Raw genomic sequence first — 16,173 nt, forward strand, 5'->3', positions numbered from 1 at the left:
CTCACGCGACTTCACCACTACTAACAATCGTGTTTACGATTCTATTCACGCCACCGAACTCGCTTACATTCGAAAGGGCGCACAAAAATTATTCCTACCCAGACTCATGACTCTTTTGAGGCAAAAGTCCTCCTTTTGTCTATAAATAGCTACGCATGGCCCCGTTTGGTTTTGCCCGGGCTGCCACCACTGCTCATCGGTTGATCTACCACGACGGTTGACTCTGTCACCTTTCAGTCATTTTCGAAACTCTCACCAGACCGAATTGTGGCCACCAAATATCAGCCAATCAGCCAAAAGTGTAGCAAGGATCGTTCTTCGGTGAGTATAGAATTCTATTGTAAAACGGCGCAAAAAACACGTGGACACAGCGCGTCTTGTTGCAGAGTCTGGCCACGTATTTCACAATTCATTACCCACTAGCTCGGCTTTCTATACTATATTCTAGTCCTGCTTCACAGGCAAGATGAATTAAAAGCTTGAGCTTTACACTAATCTAAGGTCTTACCACTTTCTAGTCCACTCACTTCTCAGGATTTAGACAATTTCGGCACATATAGATACCGTATACCTGAATTTATCTGAGAAGTCGAGATTCCAACAATGGTTAAGCTGCAATTGGGCCCAGACTTGACGCACCAGCTAGCTGAATGTCTCTTATATTTCGCAGAATCCCTAAATGCTGAAGTACGCCGAAGCTGAAATTTCCTCTGAGATATGTACCTTCGAACCTTGCCGCCAGTCACATGTAATACACATCTTTTGCGAATTCGAAGCTTTAAAAATTCGATGCTCCTGGAACGCTTATAATGACCAAATTAACACATTAAAGCATCGCAAACTTGCTGCAACGCACGAATTCCCAGAAAGAACACTTTCATGAATTCCGAGAAATGATTTATAAAAAAGCAAAAGTTTTTTTTGTAAAATACGTTATCACGGTGACCTAAGTTTGATGAATCTTTCAGAAAAGTCAATATCCCTGCAACGATGTGCGCAGTTCCTGCCTAAACCTCAGCAAGACATCAGATTAGGATATGTGCACTTAGATTGTATAAAAAACTACGCAACCCTGAAAAAGTTATACAAACTATATAGCATGTCCGGCGCTTCTCTAAAAAAGTTACCGAAACGAGAAATAAAGTCCCACCCAAACCGTTATTTCAGGTTTATTACGTGACATTATTTGTATGAAGCTATATTTCCAATCACCGTTGACCCCGGGAAGAGGGAAAAGCGAAGAGTAACAAACGAAAGAGGAGCATCATGAGGGCACTGGTCCTGTAGTTACTGGAAATCTACGGTAACCGGTCAGATCAATGCTGTCGGAAGGACACACTCGACTTGTGGCTAAAGATAATGTTCAAAGCGCATTTCTTTGTCTCCGCACAGCTACACGAGCCACACATGGGAGCATCCGGCGGTGCAGAGTGGAATGAATGGCCTCTCGTAAAAGCCACCACTATCCTAAGGTGGCGCAGTAATGGCACGTGGCTGTCGGAAAGGTGCGATGGCAGCTCCTGGTAAACTGAAAAATTGAGTCTGTGGAGATGACTGACACACCACGAGTGTTGCAATATTCTTGCGCCACGGTATGAACAGAGATAGTTGCGTATGCGTATACGTTCTCGACGGTGGTATAGGAACCTTGCATGCTAAGCTCAACGAGATGCATTACCACCAAGGTCGTATCGCCGTATACCACACGCAAATATGCATCATATTATTTGGTTAATCGATACATATGGGTTTACATAAGTCAGACATGAACTGCCCATGAACTGAAATTACATTCCAATGCCACGCTATTTCTTATCATGCCCATAATTAAGATTTTCAAGTTAATAAAAGGTACATTTCCTACCATCAGCTTGGATGACGCCCCTATTCGTGGAGCAGAGGGAATATCTCTTATTGATAAGCCTGCCTACTTTTATCACATACTTTTCAATGTAGGTGTACAGAGCGAATAAGCTAACATACCACAAAACATCACCTTTAGTCTCATTCTTTTGCAAGGAAAAGTAAAGGAGCATGGCTGCACCCGGCGACATTGAACAGTTTCTTGAATTCGTGAAAGCCAGAGTTCACATGCCTGATGATATCGAAACAATGGCCGACGTCTTGGAATTCATGCGCGAAGGCACAACCTTGATGGGCCACACCTCGGGTAAGTGCCTGCGCAAGGCTACTTTTCACTGCGAGTTGTTCGCGATTTCGCGATTGGGTGAACGCGTCCTCTCATGGTACCGACAAGAAGCAACGAGTCGTTCCTCATGCCATGGTAACGAAAAGCTGGAGGGTTGATTGATTGATTGATTGATTGATTGATTGATTGATTGATTGATTGATTGATATCGAGGCACAGGGCAATGCATGTCATGACTAACTATTTATGTATATGCCCCGATTCGTTCGCAGGTTGACACTTTCTGGGTATGCGCGATGAATGCTGCTGTGCATGCGAGCGTGTCAGCTGCCTTTCTTTCTCTTTCCTTTGTCTATTCTTTTCCTTCACATTTGCCTTCTCGTATAGAGTAGATAACCAGGTGCAACCTGGTTAACCTCCCCGCCTTTTCGTTGCCCCGCTCTCTCCGGCTCCTGCAATTGCAAAAGTGCCTTGAGCGTTATATATATATATATATATATATATATATATATATATATATATATATATATATATATATATATATATATATTAGCGCTAACACACACATACTAGAAAGAGATGACAGGACGAGTGCTAGTATCGTCTTCTTTTTCTAGTCCGTGTGTGTTAGTGCTATGCTACTTTTCAAGACTTTGTGAGATCCATTCTCGACAGCGAGAAACTGTTTACTAAGCAAAGCGAACGATTGGGCCAGTTGGTGATACATGATCGAAGTATACTGCACAGTAGAAAACACGGACGGGAAAAAGACAAGGATAAGCGCAGACTATCAACTGAAAGTTTATTCATCAATAAGGACAGAATAAAAAGACGCCCGTGTGCTGGGATTCAAGCGAACGTTAAGGCAACCTACATCGTCAAAACGAACGGGGATCCTTCCAGAAACACCCGAAGAAAGGAACAATAGTGACCTATGTACCGTGAACACATTGTGTTCGGTATACAACACGGACAATGGCAACCAAATTTTATTCGCCTGTTCGCTGCAGCCTTAAACTTAGCCACATGTCCTGGCTTTATCGGGAATAGTAGCAGAAAAATGAAGTTATCATGTGCGACCCTTCAAAAGTTTGCTTTCATCAAAAGCGTAGCTACCGCGTAACCTGGAGATCCGAGGTTGAAACAGCTTGACTTGAATAAGAACACTAATGAAAATGCAGCCGCCGAATAGCTATTACAATGCAAGTGCCGTCGTGCGGCATTTGTTCCTGCTGACATTATTGTAAATATTAACTAGCCTTCGTCCGGTTGTTACCTGAAGATATGCTGTGGCAATGTCCCCGTTGGCAAAGTATATTCCCCAGACTCCTAGCGTATATGCCATATCGGCCACAGCAATGTCCCCGTTGGTAGAGTATGATCCCCTGAGTCCTAGCTTTTGCCATAAATGGCATGCTGGGAAGCTTATCGGCTAAGCTGTACCTCGTATATGATCAGCTTGCCTTGATTGCCGTACCCTCTTACACGTCTGTTTTGAAGGACCTCCCGAGATTGTGGAAATCAACATGCACGAAAAACAAAACGCAAAGACCAACCATACGGAGGCATACAAGGCCGTCTACGGAGAGTATCCCTTCGCCGTTCTCCGAAGAGGAAATGTGTTCAAAGTTGGAATACGCTTCAACCAGTTCTTCGAGCTGGGAAACGTGCCACTGCAAGCCATCTTCAAGTTAGGTAATATATCAAATCAATTCATTCTTTTAGATTGACTAATAATGAGGACCTTTTTTGCGTCAGCCAGATCCCTAAGATCCACACCCAATGTTTCATCTTCGTTGTTTTTTTTTTTCTAATTAACTGTTAAAATTGTTAACATTTTAAATGTTGAATTGTCAAAATGTTAAAATTGCGTGTCTAATAGCAGAATATGTGGTGAACAAGATACAAAGTGAGAAAAAAACATTTAAAAGACCAATAAGTAATAAATTTTACATTCCACAACTTAGGTAACTTCAGCCATTTGAAAACTGACGCAAAAAAAACGTATGGATGTCTAGCAATTTCTTCATGAACAAATGCATGCGGTACTTAATATATGGCTCCCATCCCCGAAGGAACACCACCCTAAAACACTTACGTGATCAACGGAAAGATAATTTAATTATTTTGCACAGCAAGTGCCATGCGTGTAACTTAACTTTAGAACGAAGATGTTTAAATAATATCTGGTATAGAAGCATATCGCGCTCTCTCTTGAAGAAGAAAGAAGCTTCATTACAGCCCCAGCTGCCGTTTAAGTGGGCTCTGGGTGGATGTTTCACCCAACTCCAATTTACCACTGTATGTTTCTTCACTCAGCCATCTGCAGTTATACACTGGAAGTAAAAATCTCAGGACAAGTACGTATGCCACGTGCGAGCTATGGGAATGCATAAATGAGACGCAATACTGTGAGATGGTTTTCTCTTTCTCTCTCTCTTTCCCTGGCATCGCAGGAGCTAGTCCTTCAGAGAGCGACGGAACCCTGGTGACGCTCACTGCTCCTCACGCGGTGGACCAAGAAGGGAAAGCGCACGAGACGGTCGATCGCTGGACCATGTCAGTGAGCTTCCACAACAACGACATAATGCTGCTCAAATTCCGCACTCCGGCCAAGGCCCCGGTGGGTCGTTGGTCGCTGTCATTCCGCTTAGGCGACGGAAGTGCAAGTCCTGCGAAGACGCCCATTTACATCATCTGCAATCCATGGCTACCAGGTACTGTCCGACTCGTAGGCATTTTTCTAGAATATGTACTTATTCAGTAGTAAAAATGGTGGAGGACGCACGATTCCTCCTTCGTAAAAGCGTTGCGAATGAAAATGCCGTGAATGAAATTAACGGGCTGCCAAGCTCGTCATCACGGTGGCTACGTGGGATTAGCCGGATGGCGTGGGGTCTTCCCTGCGTCTGCTCTGGAGTCAAAATAAAGTTTTAATCCCATCATCATCGTCATCATCATCATCATCATCAAAGCCACAAAGAAGCTACCACTAAAGCTGAAACTTACTGCTTGCAGAGGACCCCGTGTACCTGAAGGACGAAGCAGAACGAAACTTCTACACCATGAAGGAGACTGGAGCGTATTACTACGGCTCTGAAAAGAACTTCGGCCAACGGGAGTGGAACTACGGCCAGGTACTGAGACTATATCCCGACAGCCATCATGGCCAGCAGAAAAGGCACTTTGCCTTTCCTGAAAATAAAAGTTGTCATGGTTGCCATTCTGGAACTTCGACACAAAACTTGGAAACGTTTGGGAACGTGAAACCACCACGACATTTATGACGAAACTCTCGACCGTACTGACCAGGAAATTTGCACGCAAAACTTTCTGCTTTCCGTTATTTTCCCGCTTCTTTTTAAAGCCGATAATGCAGTTCTTTCTCTCAACGAAGTGTGCATTAAATTTTGAGGAAATACTGACAAAGATGGGCATTTATTGTTAATTTCGCACGGACTCATTAAGTAACGTTTGTTATTTTTAATGTCCATTTAAAGCAGCACACACGCTTATTTGACGTGAAAGGTTGCGCAAAAAGGACTGTTACCTGTTTCCGGCGCGCTCACTTGGGAACGCGTGTGAGAATACGACCCCCCGCTCTCAACTCGTGCAGTTCGAGAAAGTCACGCTGGCTACGGTCGAGTTTCTCCTCAAGGCTGTGGTCGCCGATGGAGTGCAGAGGTCCGACTGCGTCAGTCTGGTGCGCGCACTGTGCGCTGCGGTGAGTACGTTTTTTTTTACTTTACTGCTTTTCTACGTTTCTGGCACTGAATTGTCACTGCTGAATGGAAGTGTAACAAAGGCACCAGCTGCTTCAATGTAGCTAAACAAATATAGTAGAGTGTGAAGCGAAAAGTGTAACGGCTCATACGTTTCCACGCAGTGTGAGACAGGCTGGGCTGTGAAGCTTTTCGCATTATGGACTTTGCATCTTGAATTTGTTTTCTTTTTTTTTCAATTCAAAGTCACCGTGAACCCCGATTGCAGAAATTCTCCTCAAGATAAAGGTTTTTGGCTGTTACGGAAATACGGCACGGCTTCTTTCCGTATGCGCGTACAATGGCAGCGCATGCGCACTCATCAGCCGTTTCCGTATTGCCGCCTTTCCGTAACGTGGTTCCGTAGCTTGCTGAAAACCCCTAATATTATAGCCACTGATGGCCCACGTCATGCGTCGCTTAAGCGTTGTCACCATCGAAACCTCATCGCCCCGAAACTACTTGTAGTTTTGGTGCGCAGCAACCTTGGCTTCAGATGCATGTGAGCCATCGTGTCCTAAATATACAACAACCTTGCTGAGATTTTCAGTTCACCGATGTGTGAGTTATTTGTACCCGAAGGGTCTGAATAACGAAAGCGCAGCACCACAGCTAAATAACTAAAAAACTGTATGTTAATTACATTATCTGCTTGAAATCACAGGCTGATAATCATTCAGAATTTCGCGATACTATAGGCAGCTTTATACAATAACGTGCGCAAATCTTTGCGTTAGCGTTTTACGCCCCTGCGCATGCTTCATACGTTTTTTTTAAACTCCCAACTTAGAAGATTCGTACTTCCAGATCAACGTGCAAGACGACCAGGGCCTACTTATTGGTCGTTGGTCGGACGATTACAGCGCTGGCACCAGTCCGAGCGTCTGGAGCTCGACCATGCCCATCCTCAACAAGTACATGGAAAGCGGAGGAAACAGCGTTAAGTACGGACAGTGCTTCGTGTTCGCCTCTGCTCTGGTCACTGGTAAGCAAGCTGGCAGCATGTCCCCATGCGAAGCGGAGTAATTTGCGCAGCTTCAGTTAAATCATCCCAGTGTCACGCGCATGCAAAATATTAGATGCTTACCGTGAATTTTCTTCTGCATCCCGAGAAAACGTGAGTAGTCCGTCTCAGTAGCTCAGTGGCTGAGAATTTCGGCTGCTCAAACAAAGGTTGCGGGTTCGATCCCGGCCGAGGTGGTCGCATTTCATTGGAGGCGAAATGGTAAAGGCCCGTGTACACTGTGCGATGTCACTGCACCTTAAACACCGGATGGTCGGTTTTTAGGGAGCCCTCCACTAGGACTTATATCATAACCACGTCGTGATATCAGCAGGTAAAACTCCAGATACTATTACTACGATAACCACGCTGCCAAGTTCAGTAAGCCTCTGTACTTAGAAAATCATCGGGAGCGTTAACACTTGCTATGTCATAGTCATTAGAAGACAGAGGTCGAGAGAACAGCCGAGAAGCAATAATGCGTTGTCCTGCGGGTGCATCAGCGTGAAAAGTCATGAAGGATGCGCTTTAAACGTGAAGTGCGGCGCTAATCACTAAGCGATAGGCTCCTCGCGATGCCTCGATGCACACACTTCCAAATCAATATCAGTCTACGTGCTTATCTGCAACACTGACAAATAATGCTGTCGTATATACTTGCTGCATCTGTTCGCGCTTTCGGTATCACACATTGTCATTTGGCTGAGCGCGAGTAGCGATGTACTGAATGGTACCTCTATTAAAGGGAACCTTTATGTGCACAGTGTGCCACACATGGCCGCACACCAATTTATTTTATCCCGCAGACGCTCGAATAAAATGGGCGACTATTGACCGGCCTCACCACTGTCGCTTGCCTCACACCACTGTCCTTGCAACATCGATGAAAAAACACCGCCACATGTTTCACAGCGGGAGGTGTGAGGGATAAGGAGAACTGTCCGGCAGTGTTAAGAAGGGAACTGAAGCTTATGAGCCCGTAATTGTCGAAGTTCGCTAAATATTTCTCACCGTATACAACATGCATGCGGTACATTTCTACAAGGAGAAGCCTTAAAAATATCCTGTTGCGTTATCTAGCCTTGCTAGATGATGAAAGCTTCGCCAACACGAATTTCCGTAGTGCCGTGTAAGGTCCTACTAGTTTTCTTCCTTCCTTACACAGTGGGCCTTCTCACTGCGAAATGCACCGCTGCACCAATAAATCGCAGTAATGTTGACTATGCCAACAAAAACAAAAATTATCGGGAGTTTTTTTTTCGATCACGCTTCATGGTTGTCTTGACTTATTGCATGCTAGCAAAAAAAAAATCTAAATGTCCAAGAAAAAAGTTCACACATCACCACGAAGTGAATGATGACTAGTCGGCTAAGCTGAATTCTAAGGTCCACAATGTCTACATTGAAGTCGCCGGTTAGTATATAAAGGACGGATGGGTGGCGCAGGTTTTTTTTTTTTTTTCACGGCTGTGTAGCAGGTGTTGTGATACGAATGTGGATGCTGGTACATCGTCACACGAGGCTAGCCCAGAGTGTCACCCCTAAAAGGCAGCGCGCAGCGACAGCAATATATTACAGAGATTGCAAGAGATTCGTTTTTTTTTTTCGTTTTAACTGTTCTTATACCAGCATTGATCGTCGTGGAATTTCCCCATCAGTTAGCCGCACTGTTTTCGAAGCCTCAGTTCATAGTCTGGTACTTGGTAACTGCTGCGATTGTTCTTGGAGCAAGACATTTTTCGTCCGCGGTTTAATCATGAATCGGGAATATAGAGGCGGTGAGATAGACGAACGTATGACGATAATATGCCCTACTCTTAATATTATCTGGGAATAAAGCTATTGGAGATAGGTTTTTGACGATCTAGCGTTAGGAAGTACTTAGAGTGCATCCAACAGCAAGGAAGACAAGCAGGCTGTTGCAGACACTCTGACAAGTACAGTAGCGCCAAACAGCATTTGCCGTTGTTTAGTCTACAACGTTCGCCACGCAAAAAAAAGAAAAAGCTGTGCAGTCACATGCGCTAACAGAGACGGTCTGAATCCACAAATTCGCAAATATAAGGGATTCAAAACAGCCAATTTCAAAATATGTTTTTGCATTTAAATATGCCGTACAGGCACGTTACGCTTACTTATTTTATAATTGTACACGCGGAAGACGCAAAAACTGCGAGTGTTTTACATGAGAAACCATACCATGTAAATTCATTTTCGTTTCGAGTAGGCATTAAATATTATCTGCGCATAACTGTCTAGGCTGTTTTGCGCAGTTTTTTTTTTTTTCGCGGCTGCTACACCACAGCGTTAACATCTGTGACGCAGTGTTGCGGGCGTTGGGCATACCGAGTCGCAGTGTGAGCAACTTCCCTTCAGCCCACGTCGAAGGAGACGACATGTCGCTAGACTTCTACTTTGACGAAAAGAACAAGGCCATTGAAGGAGCCGACATGGAATGGTGAGTGATCGAGCAAACGTCCGTTTGTCTCTAACTGTCCGTCGATTTGTGCAAACCATGAAAGAATTTAGAGCAAGCTTCGTTTATAAGTTAATTAGGTGGCGACTACTGAAATTCTGCAGCAGATTAAGTGCGCGGTTATAAAGCGTTGACGAATGCGCCGTGTCTAGCTGCCATTCATAGGGCTTATAGAAACAAGATATATTGCTTGGATACGCGTTATAGAGTGTGGAGGGCGTGCGCCTGATGCAACCTATCAACGTAGAACCCACATACTTATTATTATTATTATTATTATTATTATTATTATTATTATTATTATTATTATTATTATTATTATTATTATTATTATTATTATTATTATTATTATTATTATTTAGTTAACAAAACCACAAAGTTTAAAGGACGCGACCGGAATTTTGCACAGTGCTTTAGCTATTCACCTTTTATCTGAAATGGGACCAATCAATGGTATCAATCCCCTGTAAAAATACTGGGCGCACAAAAGTGTGGATGCGCAGGTGGATGTATAAGAGGTAAGATGTGTCAACATCCATGACCCGCAATCATCGGGTGAAAGATAGAACCGTTTCTTTTTCTCTAGGAATTTCCACGTGTGGACCGAGGCGTGGATGGCACGTCCGGACCTGCCGACAGGCTACGGAGGATGGCAAGCTGTGGACAGTACGCCCCAAATTGTCAGCGAAGGTGCCGTCTAACACTTGATGCGTTCGTTATGACAGCATGAGCATCTTCTTTCAGAGATTCGCACTGTTCACGCAAAAAAAACGCTGTTTCAACGTGTATACAACCATGGGGAGCGCGTGACGAAACTACATTCACTTTCGAGAGACGTGCTGTCTACTGTCGAAAGGATTGCCTTGGCTAGGGTGTTCGCCAGAGCAGCACTCTCGCCAGCAGGCGGCGCAGACGACATTTTCACCACTGCTCCCGCGGTCCGTACACTTTTGCTCACGGGTGTACATGCACACATCGCTTGGTGGCGTAGACTGAGACATGTATGCCTGCTGTAAGAAATGAAGTACCTATAGGCCACGGGTAAAAGAACTTGATATTCAGCTACAAGAAGACGCTCTTTTGTTCGTTGCACCGTGCAAGACACGATGAAAGTCTTTACGTTCATATTCAAGTATTTCCGCTGGGCCATAAGTACATGTGACATAAATATTTGGTGAGCAACAGCGTTATGGCACCTGTATCTGCTTTAGCTGCACAAGGTGAAAATGGTTTTCGCGGATTTCTCAAGTGCTGAAAGTTCCATGGGCGCGTGTATAAATTTGCTAAACAGTGATAGAGCTTGAAGTGGAGAAAGTTGCAAGCTTTACATGTCAAAAGGACGACACGATTATTAGGCAAGCCGCAGTTGTGGGTGGACTCCAGATTAAGTTCGGTCACCTGGCGTTCTTTGACCTGCCCCAAAATGTAAGTATGCCCGGATGTTTTCACACTACGTCACTATCAAAATGTGGTCGCCGCGGCCAGGAATCTGACCCGCGGCCTCGACCTTAACATCATGAAACCTTGGCCACTAAAATACGGTGCCATGTCGAGAACTTCAGAAGTATGTCGCATACCAACCTAGCAAACAGATAAATGATAATACTTAGCCCTGACACTCAGTGTCACTGGACGACAACTGGATCGCTTAGATCCATTTTACGTGTTTGTTTCTTTTTCTTTTACGAGTGCTCATTTTTTTCACTTGAAGGAAGCAATGAACGATCCATCTTTGCAGGAATGTATAAAGTAGGGCCCTACCCGGTGAAGGCTATACGAGAGAACAGAACCGACTTGAAGCATGACGGCAAGTACCTAAGCGCAAGCGTGAAGGCGGTCTACAGGTATCACAAGAAGGATCCCTCGCACCCCAAGGGGTGGAAACTGGTCTACGAGAAAAACAACATGCAAGTATCTCTAGCCGGCTAGAGAAAAAATGACATATTCATTTTGATTACACTCACGCAAAACAGCGAAAACAGCGATGCCATCACCTCCCTAATACGATGACAAATGGTTAGGCTTGTTAAGTGTAATACCATATCGTACCAAAGAATAGTTAGGTTGTGGTTGTGTCATTCATTTTCTCTACGTTCTCCCACCCGTAGGTTTGCTGTACTAAGCCTGCTATTGAAGTTTGTATATAGGAATTTGCTTGTAACATCATGCTCAAAGCCTCAGAAACGAATATAGAGCTTTTTCATAACATTTGCCTGCATACAGGGGTGCAAAGTGAGAACACTTCACAGTGGTGCTCACAAAAAGACCAATCTTCAGGGTTACTAATATATACATTCCTTCGGTTACATGAGTGGTGTTGCTATATATTATGTGTAGGAATATATAACAAAGCAGCTGCGCCCTGGTTAGCACAGCCATTGATCTGCGGCTTCTGCGTCTTCATATTTACTATATAAAACTCTAGCTGGTGCACACAAAATTAAAGCCTGAATTTACTTTAACATGTAGCCCTTTTTCAGGTGTGGCCGACTGATTCTAACAGAGAAATTTAACCCAAATGGCGGCCGACTGCAACCCGACGACATCACCCACACGTACAAAGGACCAGGTGATGATTAGTAAAAATCATAGAATCAACAAAAGTCTACTACATAATCCCAGCTTTACTAGTGGTTTTTCTGCATTTATTTAAAGAATTAGTGTAAACAATTTCATCATCGTGTAAATAATGCATCATCGAAGTCATCTTGTCTGGGCAAGTTGGTGCCTGATATGCGAAGTTAACCAGCAGGAAAGACGAGACAGAAGAAAAGTCACAGCTTTATTGCCTCAAAGGCGAAGCAATGAATGCGATAGCAACAAATTGAGATGTCACGCGAAAAATGGAAAGCAGATGGAAACGTGCTCCGCGTTGCTCACGCACAAATAACGCACAAAACGTACTCACAAGTACAGATGAACGCGAATAAATGTCTGAGTTGTTACTTCACTGTGTCAGAAAGGCACACCCTTTAGCGAGTGCAGTGACCTTCGTGCGCCCGGTAACTACAGCAGAATCGTTCCGGTGAAAGCCCAAGGCGTACGATTCCCCCCACTCTGAGATAAGCGCACGCACACGTGAGCGTCTGAAACAACCGACATTTTCTTGGTCCCCCTTTTTTATTACTCCTTGGACTTAGCTATTAGGCAATATTTTACCTAAACCTTGCAGCTTCACTCACGCACGCTATAAGCGATGCATACCATGCACTTTTTTTTCATTCTTATGTGTACAAATCTAATAATCAAGGCTAAAGAGTAGACCCGCCGAGCGGCTAGCATGCTCAACACACGATTGCACACCCATTGAGTGAATCTGTGGTTCGCCGTCGCAGCGGCACAGCCTCGTGGCGCCACAACGGACCTGATTCAGGTGCGGCTGGAGCACGAGAAACTGGTGCCCGTCGGCCAGTCGGGACGGGTTCTCTGCACGATCACCAACAATGACCTGGAGGAGCACCGCGTGGGTCTAGCGCTTACCGCCTACTCGGCACCATACAGTAACGTCAGACCTAACGCACTCGTCAGCGCCCAGCGGGACTTTTGCCTGCAAGCGGGCTCATGTAAGCATAATCCTATATATACGATCCGCAACAAGGGAATTTCGCCCTGCGTTTAGGTGCCATCATAAAATACGCGAGGAGGGGGTTCGAACTTCTATTCGCTGAATACGATGCAGCGATATTACTGATCCCGTATATGCATACCATAAGCATACATTATAGCGGTAAGCAGCCATCTTGTCTATGCCGTCGATGAGACTATTGAAAAACTTTTTGTGTTACTGCCCCGGCATGCGCAAACTAGAAGATTCTCGTCTGCACTGTTCTAAATCAACTATAGACTGAAGTGACTTTACAGTCACGAAAGTATTGGGACCATGGCGCTGCCCATCCCAGCTCCGAAAGGCAACAAAATCACGGTTGCGTTTCTTCAAGGACATCGGTCTGATTCATCGTTTGTGATGTGAAACGTGAAACTGTTACGCGTAGAACCCAGTCAGTGAGTTATCTTTCCTCCACAATAACTTTCCTTCCCCCTTGCTCAGTGCAGAGTAGCCTACCGGGGCTCAGCCCTGGTTAACCTCCCGCCTTTCCCCTTATTCTCTCTCTCTCTTGTCTACGTCTGCGTGAGTCTTTATATATTTCCTTGTAGATAAAGCATTTAACTTACCGGGTAACCGCTGCACAAAAAAAGAACAGGGGCCGGAAAATCCGGTGTATCACATCGGGGTGGAAGTTCTCCTTGTTTCGTGTCTTCCTTTCCCGGCTCACTTATCAGACTCACTTCTCTAAATCAGACATTTTTCACTGTTAAGCTTTACACGCACAACAAATTGACATGAATATATTTGTTACCTCGAATTGCTATCTCTATGGACAGGCTTTCGAAGTTTAAAAAAAGTTGTTTTCTCAATAAAGTGATCCAACACGCCATCCTTAAAACATTATTACGGTTGCAGCAATGTGTTTGTGAAATTATATTTTTCAATGTCACAAAACTGTGCACCGAAAAAGCGTACACACACCTTTTATTTTTATTCTAAGATAACATGAAGTTTAGAGAGGCGGGATATTTGAACTCAATCTTCGGTATCGGACACTTTTTTGGTACCTTCTCTGAGTTTTCAGCTTACGCCCTGACAGTCGAGGACATTGGTTCGATTCTCGACCACAGCAGCTGCGTTACGATGCATGCGAAAACGCCCATGTGCTTGGGTTTACAGCACTTCAGGTAGCCGAAATTAATCTGGAGTCTTCCACACCAGTACGGCGTCCCTCATAATCATATCGCAGTTTTTGCTTTTCAAACCTTTTTTTCCCTCTCGCGTTGACGTTCTCTCGTCACTTGTCCTGTGCATTATAGTCTCGCGACTATTCAACTGCGTGATATTCGAAAATCAACTTCCAAATTGTGAATAATAGGTTGTGCTTCCTCCCCATCACACCAAAACCCACAATTAGTTTGGCTCGAAAATGGTTCATTTGTGTAATTAAAGTGACGGTCATAGCTTGCTTAATTACCAACATATATCCCTAACAATTATGCCATGGCCTCACCGCCTCAAAAAAAAAGAGATTTTGTAACACCACTCCTATTTCCGATGGCTTCGTTCCCTGAGAGTATAAAAATGAATGAAGAAGGAAATAAATACCTTACACATCTTCATTGTGGCTGAACGACTACCCGAGTTATATTTCTCGCTATATACTCAGTACGGCGTGCGGAGTTTAAGGGTCAGCACTACTGTGTTTTGTACGTAGCTGACGCGCTGGAGCTACTCATCTCACCCGAATGCTACGTGTCCAAGCTGTGCCCTGAAGGTATGATCCTCTTGGAGGCTGTCGCCACATACGGAAATGATTTTACCACTGCCAGAAGCAACTTGGCTGTCCAGATGCCCCAGCTGGAGATTCAGGCAAGTAGTGGCGATAACATTTGCTCGTTTTTCTTTGCATTTCCATTTCTGTTTGATGTGGCTACCTTGTTGCACAACGGATGTCGAAATCTAAGACATTTTCCCAAAATCATGCGTCGCTTACTACCTGAAAGCATATAAATGTGGTCTAAACTTTATATTTAGGAGATGACGTTAAATGGACAAATAAATTCGTATTCAATTTATTCATTGCCAGAAAGCACGTCTACGGCTACATGCACTATGTGTTCTCGTAGTTCACGCAAATGAAAGCTTCTTGTCTGTAGTAGTTTACGATGTTCGTATATCTTATTTGCCCCGCCGTGGTGGTCTATCCGGCTGCTGACCCACAGGTCGCGGGATCGAATCCTGGCTGCAGCGGCTGCATTTTTGATGGAGGCGAAAATGCTGCAGGCCCGGGTGCTCAAATTTGCGTGCATGTTAAAGAATTCCAGGTGGTCGAAATTTCCGGAGCCTTTTACTACGGCGTCTCTAATAATCATATGGGGATTTCAGGACGTTAAACTCCACATATTGAATCGCATATCTCTCTTCTCACTCGTCGAAACATCAGGTTATGTTCAGAAGTTTAATCACGCCCATTAGGTCTTCATCACTTCTCACTTCCGTATGTTTTTTGCACTTTGAGAATTTCGACATCTGAGTGCGTAATACTTGACCTAGCTAGCAAGCTTTCGTAGCTTTTTTTTTCTTTTCCTGTCTCTGTAAAACAGCTCAATATGTGAAACGCTTGACTTCTATGTTCACACTAACGCCTTAACGGCACTGGTCAGCAAAAATTTTAAAAGAAGTTCGGCATCGATTGTCCTGTCTCGTGTTCAATATCTTCCCTCCGAAAAAAACTAATTGGAGCTTTAAAATTGTTTTAGCGGTGTAAACTGCTTAGCGTGTGTTTCAGGAAGTACTGATAGCGATTCGGTTGCATGATAATGGTGTGCTAAATACTCATGCGCTTATATTTAACACATTGGCAACACTTCCGCGAAAAGAAAACGTGTTATTTGTGAGTAGGTGTTTCGCGGCAGAGTGCGCATGGGGAATCGAGCGACGAGCGTTTTGTCCATTTGTTCAAAAACAGGTCTCACGCAAGGAGACTCCCGTTGGCGCTCTGGCGTATAAGCTGACGATGAAAAACCCGCTCAACGTGGCGCTCAGCAATTGCGAGCTCACTGTCGAGCTACCGGGGTCAACTGCCTTCCTGGAAAAGATCGCACTCAAGTAAGTTCAAGGCCGCACCAGTGGAATGATGGTCTATACAAGGTGTTCAAGAAATGTGTCCAATATTCTTTTAAAATCACAGAAATGGGGTATCTGCATGATACTTGCGGCGTTGTGGCAGAAGGC

General features: G+C 44.4%; 1 protein-coding gene across 1 annotated transcript; it reads left to right on the forward strand.

The window, feature by feature from the left end:
• Positions 1 to 2,034: 2,034 nt before the first annotated feature.
• LOC119176826 (hemocyte protein-glutamine gamma-glutamyltransferase) lies at positions 2,035 to 16,173 on the forward strand. The gene is made up of 13 exons (XM_075876427.1): positions 2,035 to 2,170; positions 3,650 to 3,844; positions 4,606 to 4,866; positions 5,168 to 5,286; positions 5,766 to 5,873; positions 6,718 to 6,895; positions 9,239 to 9,371; positions 9,976 to 10,079; positions 11,128 to 11,296; positions 11,870 to 11,958; positions 12,725 to 12,952; positions 14,654 to 14,808; positions 15,908 to 16,173. The coding sequence occupies exons 1-13, from the start codon at positions 2,035 to 2,037 to the stop codon at positions 16,049 to 16,051; spliced, it is 2,019 nt and encodes a 672-aa protein (XP_075732542.1). The 3' UTR covers positions 16,052 to 16,173.

Source organism: Rhipicephalus microplus, chromosome X (assembly GCF_043290135.1).
Source record: "Rhipicephalus microplus isolate Deutch F79 chromosome X, USDA_Rmic, whole genome shotgun sequence".
Taxonomy (NCBI): Eukaryota; Metazoa; Arthropoda; class Arachnida; order Ixodida; family Ixodidae; genus Rhipicephalus; species Rhipicephalus microplus.